The 9,588-nt window shown below is 39.3% G+C and overlaps 1 protein-coding gene across 1 annotated transcript in view; it reads right to left on the reverse strand.

The window, feature by feature from the left end:
- Window positions 1-9,367, reverse strand: part of CAPZA2 (capping actin protein of muscle Z-line subunit alpha 2) — a 50,746-nt gene extending 41,379 nt beyond the window's left edge. Inside the window, exon 1 of the mRNA XM_031455258.2 lies at window positions 9,123-9,367. Coding sequence (XP_031311118.1) covers window positions 9,123-9,161 — 39 coding nt within the window. The 5' untranslated portion in view covers window positions 9,162-9,367. The remainder of the gene's footprint in view (window positions 1-9,122) is intronic.
- Between the last annotated feature and the right edge of the window lie 221 nt (window positions 9,368-9,588).

Raw genomic sequence — 9,588 nt, forward strand, 5'->3', positions numbered from 1 at the left:
ATAAGTTTTCCTTAAGAATTTTTTCCTTTACAATTATCCTTTTGAATGGTAATTAAAAACAGGGCCCATATCACAATCTAAAACTAGGTCATCTACTGAATTCAATATCAATTTCTTTGAATATGTTTTTACCATTTACTTAAAATATTAAGAAACCTATGAATCCAAAGTAGGCATGCATTATCATTAACTGAGAAAGTTACAAAAACTATTATTTATCCTACATTTTCAATTTCTTTCTTTCCCCTTAATCATTTCCCTCAGCCCACAATCACTCCTAAATGTTTTATATCTTAAAAAAAAAAATCCCTAAAATGAAATAGGAAAAAAGTGAAGTATCTATTCTCTTGCACTTCACTACCAAATTTTGTTCAAGAACAATTTATAACTAAATAGAGGAAGTAGATTAACTTGTATAAACTATAAACTTCCAGCTGTAAAATAAATGAGTCACAGGGATATAAGGTACAGCAAAGGGAATATAGTCAATAATAATGTAATAACTTTGTGCAGCGAACAAATGGTAACCTGACTTACTATGGCGATCATTTTGTAATGTATAAAAATATCAAATCACTATGTGGTACACCTAAAACTAATATAATATTGGAAGTCAATTATACCTCATTTTTAAAAAGCTTAAAAATTAATTAATTAATATACTAATACGGGGGAAAAAAGAGTATTTATACTTATGTCTCCACTTCTTATCCTTTAGTCAACATTTATTGAGCATCTAATACAGTGAAACTCAACCCTCACGGCACACTCAAATCATCTGGGAAGCGTTTTTCACAAAAAGTACAGAGGCTCCAGGCCTCACCCACGAGTGGGCCTGTGCACTCACGTTTGTTTATAAACTCTCCAGGTGATTCTAAAGTGCAGCTAGAGTTGAAATGACCAATCTAATACATGCCAGGCACTCTACCAGAATTACAAAGATGACTAAGTCACTAAGCCTGCCCCTGAAGAACAGAGGAAATAAGAACATCAGGAAATCTATTCAAATTGGTAAATGTTATAACAAAGGTATGTACAAACTGCTAAGGGTACAGAGAAAGGCCAGGGTATAAAAGAAGGTGAGGGAAGTCTTTGAGTCTAGTTACTGAAGGATGAGTAGTTTACAATGCAGACAAGACTGAAAGGCCAGTTCTGGAAGAGGGAAAACATATGTGTACTTTTTAGACCCTGATAATCTGGCTTTTCTCTCTCCGCTCCCTGCTCCAAACTCGAATAAAACTGCTCTCTTACAGGCCACCAAGGATGTCCATTCCACCATTTAAAATAGTCGACCTCATCTGCACCACTTTCATCAAACGTAAAATGTGGATAATAATAAAGTTGCTCTCAAAATTAACTGAGAAGTTAATATAGTAGATACTGGCATATAGTATAGTTCGTTTCTCATCTCTTTCTCTTAAAGCCAAAGGCTTTTTTCAATTCTGTATTCCTTCTTAATCTCTCTGCAATACTGCACTGTTCCTTCTGGAAATTCTCTTCAAGTTCTGTGAGATGAGCACCTACTCTGTGCTAGGCATACACTTCTACTTCAAAGGTCATTCCTCACCTTCTTGTTTCTCTCCTTCTCTTACTTCTTAAATGAAAGTATCCAAAGTATATGCTCTCTGCCCTCTCCTCTTTGCTATGTCTAAATCTGGTCTCCTAAAAGGCTTATTCCCATCTCGTGGCTTTAACCCACAGAGAATTTCCAAATCTATATAAAATCTCTGGGCGTGATCTCTTTTCCAAGCTCCATTTCTACATTTCCTTATCTGTTAGGCATGCTCACACTGACATGCTGCTAGCATCTCAAACTCAGTAGAACCCAAACAAAATTCACCACTATTCCCCCAAGCTGTGTATCCTCTCTCCCGTGTTCTTTAGCTGTTAGTGGTGGTACCACTTCCCAGTCAACCAGATTTTAACGTTCACAGCTATGTTTGATTCTTCCCTTTCTCTAGATTCACTCACTGTGTCCTTCTGATTCCAACTCTGAAATGTTAGCAATCGTTTTTTCCTCTGTCTCTTGTGAAACTACTTTAAATCAGGTGCTAACACTTGTTCCCCAATTCGTCTGATTAGCTCCAATATGTCTAGATTCATGATTTTCAACCAATGATGACTTTGTCCTACAGAAGCCATTTTTGATTGTCATACTGGCATCTTGTGGGCCAAGGACGCTGTTAAACATCCTAAAATGCACAGGACAGCCCCCACAACAAAGAGTTACCTAGCCCAAATGTTAATAGTGCTGAGGTTGAGAAAATTTGTACTGTTTAACAGCAAAATTCATCTTTGCATCTTTTATTGCAAATGACTTGCAATGTAACTCATACTTCCTGCTCATTCCCACTTCCCTCTTTTTCCTTTAACAGCAAAATTCATCTTTGCATCTTTTATTGCAAATGACTTGCAATGTAACTCATACTTCCTGCTCATTCCCACTTCCCTCTTTTTCCTTCCTACGTTGTGCTCTCTGGCATGAGCTTGTACCCCTAATGATGTCTACCAACCTCCTAGAAGAAATTTTCCATCTTCTAAATTTCCACAAACTTACTGCTTTTTGGCCCTGTACAGTATATACGTTGTATATGTCTGATTCATCTTTGACTCTATAGTCTTGCATTGTGTCTACCAAACAAAGTAATCAAATCACCAAACTTCAGTGAGTCTAAAATTTAATCTACTATTATTATAGTATTACTGCTATTCACAAATACTCCATTTCTCTTCTTCTTCCCTGATCCCTCTGAAATTAGGTTTATAGATACAACTTGCTTTAGCTAACTGAAATCTAAGCGGAAGTGCAGTGAGTTTCTAAGTGTGTGGTGGTGGGGGAGGGGAGAACTTTAAAAAACCAGTATGGTACTCATTGCATTTCTTTCCCACTGCTGTGGAGACAGTGGCAAAAAGGCTAAGGCTTTTTTTTTGGCGGGGGGGATAAATTTCACATGCTACATTTTGTAAATTTAAGGTTTAAAGTGAGTTACTTTGATATACTATAGTATGACTGCCATTGAAGCAACACTTATCACATTACTATAGTACAGTACTGTCCATATTCATTATGCTATGCATCACATCGTCTATGGCCTATTTCTACTTATTACAAGTTTGTGCCCTTAAATAGCATTAATCTTATCCCTCAAACCTCCATCCCTTGGTAACCACCATATTACTCTGCTTTTTTAAACAGGTTCAACTTTTTTAGATTCCAAACATAAATGATATCGTATAGTACTTGTCTTTCTCTATTTAACTCACCTCACTTAGCACGAGGTGCTTAAGGTCCATCCATAATGTTGCAAACAGCAGGATATCCTCCTTTCCCATGAAAGAATAATATTCCATTGTGTATATGTATCACATCAAAAAGCCTATTTAGACTGAAGTCCTCTGACAACCTAAAACTATGTGACTTTGCTGAGAAAGGCCCTTCTGCTGTTGACCCACACTAGACATACACAGAGTGAGATGTCATGCAAAGCCCCCACCACCACCGCCTTCATGCTGAGATTTTAGTTTGTTTATTATAGTATTATACCCTTGCTTATCCTGATTCACAATCAATGTAAGATGCATAATTTCATGGACCACTAAAGAGGGGAAAATGCTACCAGTATCATAGCTATGACTGTACAATGCAGCCTGATTTCAGAGATCTTAAGATAGGGAAAATTATAAGCACTGAAACCAATGAAATATGGAATATTTGGTAAATTAATAAACATACAAGTAGTTTTCAAAAATTATTTTCAATCATTGTCAGTAGAAACATGAACTAAAATATGCAAGAAAAGTTCTCAGCAATAGGTCACTGTGGAACATGTAAATAAATGTCTTAAGAGAAAAAATATGAAGATTGTATAGCTAATCTCCAAAATAAAATTTATGAAATTCTCCTTTTTTGACAATTATAAGTGGTCCCATGGAACCCCTATTTACTGCTTGGCAATTAAGCTTTTAGGTCAGAACACAGAACCATAGGTTAAGTTGTCCCATCATGCTTCTCAACCTTAAAAATTACTTTGTACTTTCTAAGTGTTTTTATATGCTGTATTCTTACACTAAAATGCAATGGTCTCTCCATATAACTACTTTTATTTTATGTAGAAATGGCTCCCAAATGCACTAAAAATGTACTACAAATATGCTTTAATGTGCAAAGTCTGAAAAACTCCACTTATGTGACAGCAGCTATCAAGTTTCTGCTTGCTGTAGGAATTTTTACATTTTATTGGTGCAATGACAGAATTCATTCATCTACAGAATGAAATTAGGAATGAATATTTTCTACAGTAATAGCTTACTGGTTGAGTTTACTTTCTGGTTAATAAGACTACTGATTTTACACTAATTATGATGGAATATAATGACAGCTTACATTGTTTTTACATACAAACAAAATTTCTGAAGCCAAATTATGATTGTGTAGTGGGGGTGAAGGATATAAACTGCTTATAAATATTTAGCATATGTAAGTGATTTGAACCGTAGCCAATATCACCACCTGCACCTCAAAGAGCACCAGGAATTTCATTTATCTAAATCTTTAAAATCTATATAGCACTATCTAGAAATGATAAATGTAGGCATACTCGATTTTCCCTCAAAAACTTGCCTTTCTATACTACTTCTTTTCATAAAACCATTATGTTTTTCTTCATTTTGTGAATTTATGGCTCCTTTGTTCATTTACTCATTGAATCACTATTTATCACATGCACTGTAATGACAGATGTTAAAGATGAAATTACTTCTCTACTAAGGAATTCCAATAGAATACAGGAAAAAAGACAGGTAAACAAATAACTACTATGCAAAACTGTATTTAAAACTAATGATGTGTTACAGCATTCAGGAAGAGAAAACTAGCCATGTGATCTGAGCTAAATCTTGAGGGATGAGTAATATTTTTATCTTTCAAAAAAGGGGACAGATCAGGGAGCAGTACCAATGCTCAAAGCAGGTAAGTCATGAGCAGAGAAAAATAACTACAATTTATTGTGTTTACTACATGCTAGGCACCATCTACACTTATAGAAACTTAATGGAGACTCTATTTTCTATTGTATTCCCACATTTTAGAGGAAACTGAGGCTGAGAGATTAAATAATTTACCTGAGGTGCTAGGCATGGACTAACATGGAGGTCTCTTTGAATTCATAGCATGATTAAGTAACAGTATATATTGAAAATGTGGACATATCAGAACCATTTAAGTTAAAATGGAATACAAGGACATGAATACCATTTTCAAGAGTTGGGCTTCCCTGTAAAGGCAACGGAAGATCCAGCAACTAAAAGTTTGGGAGTAGAAAAATGACAGGAAGCTGGAGGGGTTAGTCTGGAAAGACTATAATAAAAGCCCAGCAGAGGCAAATGTAACATATTTGAGTCATTCTTCTAACCCTACTTTTCCATCCGTGGCTTTACTTCTTCCCAACAGTGTAGTCACAGAACAGGTACAATTAATTTGCATTCTGTTCATTCGGTAAAAGTTTGTTACTAAACAACAGTAGTTCATAACATAAATACCATAGTTAATAGTCTGGTCAACTGAGAGGCAATAAATCAATAAATAATTATAAATGAATTAACTTTTCAAGCAAGAAATAATTTGTATAAGACATATTTTGATAGAAGTGACAAGATTTGGATACTGATTGTAAGGTACAAAGAGTACAGGGAAGAAAAAAGTTTAAAATAAAGTTGAAGTTAAACACCTGGATGACTGGGCTAATGGGAACAGAATCATAAAGAGAAAAATAAAAGGAGAGATGGTATCTGCCTGGCTTTTTCTAGGGGAGTTGGGAGGGGAGCTTATGAATTTACTTTAGGCAGGTTCCACTTGAGAGCATCTCATTAATGTCTCCTGTGAAAAGGAACAGCTGATAAAAATTGTGACCAGTGCTCAGGAGAGAAGTAGGGCTGAGCTAAGTATGTGAGACACATCTACAAACATAAAAGTTGAAGCCATTTGAGTAGATCACTCCTCACTGGGGGAAGGTGGGAGGGGTAGGGGGTGGGATCCTTTCCAACCAATGACTGTCTTCCTTCCCGAGCCTGGAGTGACTTCCTGGATTTCTCATTTAGAGAGGGGGTCTGGGAATAGTTTGTCTCATTTGAGCCTTACACTACAATTTCATATAATTTCAAAATCACAAAAATGCTTTACTGTATAATCCAGCTGACCCAAGAATGGAAAACATGAACTGTTCTGGCCTAGAGTTTATATAACTATGTAAAAGGGTCTGTAGGACACACCACAACAAATGAAGGACTTCTAAGAACTTCACTGTGCTGCTTCAGATAATTTTATTTCCTATTAACCCAGTGGCCAAAGGTGAAAAGGTTACTGCATTTCATAGTGGTATTCTGAAAAAAGCAATTGTACACAACTGAAAAAAGCAAAGATATTATTCCAGATTAATTCCTAAAATGCTTCCTACCACAGGGTATATATGAAACTATACCAGTAGCATCAAACTTTAAAATGTGTTGAACAATAATAAATTTTGTTCTAAAATGATGAAAACACAAATTAAATTTAAAACTCAAGACTATTTACTGTTTTGTATTTATAATTTTTATTAAAAACAAAAAGAACAACTGTTTCTCCTTTTTCAATTTTAAGCTGTCAAATTAAAAACAGATAAACCCAGAAAAGGGTCCTCCTACCATCAACTGTTAAAGGAAGGGTAACATCAGAAGAGCATCAACTCTGGAGTGAAGCTCAGGTCTGAATACCACCTTTACCACTTCCTACTTAGGTGTCCTTCGGGGAATTACCTGAAACTTTTGAAACCTTAGTTTACTTATTTGTGAAATGGTAATAATAAGACCTATCTCAATCTTACAATAAACTAACAAATGTATTATCTAACTGAGCCAGGCATATACAAAGTATGGTACTAAGTCTTAACAGCTTCCCTTCCTTTTATCTGCAATCAGTAATGGAAATTCCAAAAAAAGTATTAAAAGCTTATTTTTGAACATTACAAACAAGGTGGCAGAAAAAGTAACATGACTCAAATATTAGTTAAAAATACTACCTTTAAATCCTATTTCTGATTATATACCCGAAGTCCTTCTCCCAAAAGATTAAAAGAACATTTAGATAACCAAAGTGACAAGAACATTAGCATTTCACTTTACCGGTTAGTTACTTGAATTTAACCCCAAGGTTTGGTTCATATTTTTCTTAAATTACTGGAAAAAAAATCAGAAATCTATATGTAAAATATCTACAGAAGTCTTTCAAAACTCAACATAAAAACAACAAATTCCTTTAAAACAGAATTTTCATTCATTTACACTTAAAACATGGTGTTGGGCAAGCATAGAAACTAAGACACCCCCTAAACTTTTACAGAGCTTAGTGCCCTGAGAATGCCGGATAATAAGAAATCTTGTCATCTCAGCTTGAAAAACTTTGCTATTTCAGGCCTTTACAACACATGGCAGGGCTATATTAACTCCCACACTGAGTATTCTCTCCTCAGCTACATTTCTAGCCACTTGAGCTACTAATCACCACTTAAGAACGGCAGAATAAAAACATGACAATCTCTTTAAAAAAACTTTTTAGCACTACTTAATTCTAAACGTGTGTGCGCGCCTGCATACATTTGCGGTTACCAACTTATGGTTATTTACCAATATTACAGATGTGAATACTGCACAGCAACTTTTTTTGTGTTGGCATCTGCGTACCAGGCCTGTGGATTATGGAGAATCCTGCTGCTTTCCCTACTTTGTCGTCTTATTATCACTTTCACCAAAAAGTACAGAGGTAAAAAAGATTTCCGAAATTGAAGATGAGGCTGAATGTTGCACATTCACATTGGGAAGGAGATAGAACATCACATTCTGGTGTAAGAACACAGGATATGAAAACACTTGGAGCAGAGCGTTCCAAACGAACATATCTTTAGGCTTACATTAGGAATTCTTTAAACACCAGTATGTTCTTCTTGTGTTTCATACATGGCTGTACTGCTTTGGAACTTTAAAACATGAGCCCTGGTAACATTAAGAGTGGACACTTCGAAAACTGTATCTTATTCACAGTTATGTCAGCTACTTGAGACTGAGAAACAACAAGGTCCTTTCCAAGAAATACTCAAAATTCGTAGGGTACTCCCACCCCCACCACTACATGCACTCGGGAATGGGGCCTCACAGTGGCCAAAGGAAACGACAAATAAAAGAACCAGTTCAATGGTCAGATTTCCTACTTCAAATGCCTCAGAACTTAAGTCGTTCTTCTGGTTCCAATGCTGTCACCCCATCTAAAATACACTGAAAGGAGTTGCACAATCTTCCCTCTTCGGGATAAGTCCTAGTAGGACGATGGGACGCCACCAAATCGGCCCCCAGGGGGGCTGCTGCCAACATGGGCAGTAAATAACTATGGGGGCGATGGGTTTCTTTTAGTGAGCAAGTTCGTTGTCTCCAGAGGAACATGGGAACTGAAAAGCCTACAGCTAAAGCCGAAAAAAGAAAAGAAAAAAAAAGAGAGATTTCCACGGGTAAACGAAAAAACGTAAGACCCAGGAAAGGAAGCATTTTGCTTGTGGGAGGAGGGAGAAGAGGGAAGTGAAGAGCTGCTTCCTAAGCGATTTTTCCCCCTTACCCCTCACCCCGGCCACACTCTCCGGCCAGGCCGTCGGGCTGAGCATTGCCCTTGGGCCGCTCCCAGGCCTAGACCCAGACCCCTACGCTGCCCCAGGCGTAGGGCCAGGCCGCTCAGGCGGAGGGAGAGGGTCTCCGCCAGCCGCCGCCCTCCGCACCCTCCGCGCCCTCCGCGCCCTCCGCGCCCCCCGCGCCCCCCGCGTCCCCGCCCGCCGCACCAGGCGCCGCCGCCCGGCTCCAGCTTCCTATTTTCAGAGCACACACCCTACAAGGAGCGGAGCGAGCAGGCCTGACAGAGACCTGCCCCGGCGCGGGGCCTCGGGTGACTGACAGGGGCAGGCACTAGGGCGCAGAGAGGAGACAGGAAGGAAGGGCAGCCGAGGGCACCGACCAATGCCCTTCCCTGGCAGCCGGGCTCCGGGTTGAGACGGTGGGGCTCTGCTGGCTCCCGGACCGACGGGCTCGGCCGCCCCCGCGGCTCTTACCTTCTCCTCATCAGACAACTGCTCCTCCAGATCCGCCATTTTCCTTCTGGCGACAAACCGCGGCGGCGGCGGCAGCGGCAGCGGCCACCTGACTTCCCCCTTTCCGTGCGGTCCTCCGCGCCGCGCGCCCCCGCCTAGGGAGGGGCCTGCAACCCAGGCCGCCGCGCACGCGCCTGGGAGCCCGCCCTCCACCCAGCCCGCGGGACTAGAGCGCGGCTGTGCGCGTGCGCGGACCCCTCGGAGCCTAGGAGTGGGGAGGAGTTGCCTACTGCCTCCTGCTGCAGGCTTGTCAGCATCCTGAGTTTAGGATTCTTTCCCCACCAGCGACCATATGGGCCCAGTCTGTGACGAGTACATTCTGAGCCCTTGACTATGTTCCCATCAAGTCCTGAACTCTGCCAGCTAAAAAGTGAAAAAGTGTACAAATAGAAGGTTTCAAACATTCTGAGTTTTTTTAATTATGAGA

The sequence above is a fragment of the Camelus dromedarius genome, chromosome 7 (assembly GCF_036321535.1).
Source record: "Camelus dromedarius isolate mCamDro1 chromosome 7, mCamDro1.pat, whole genome shotgun sequence".
Lineage (NCBI taxonomy): Eukaryota > Metazoa > Chordata > Mammalia > Artiodactyla > Camelidae > Camelus > Camelus dromedarius.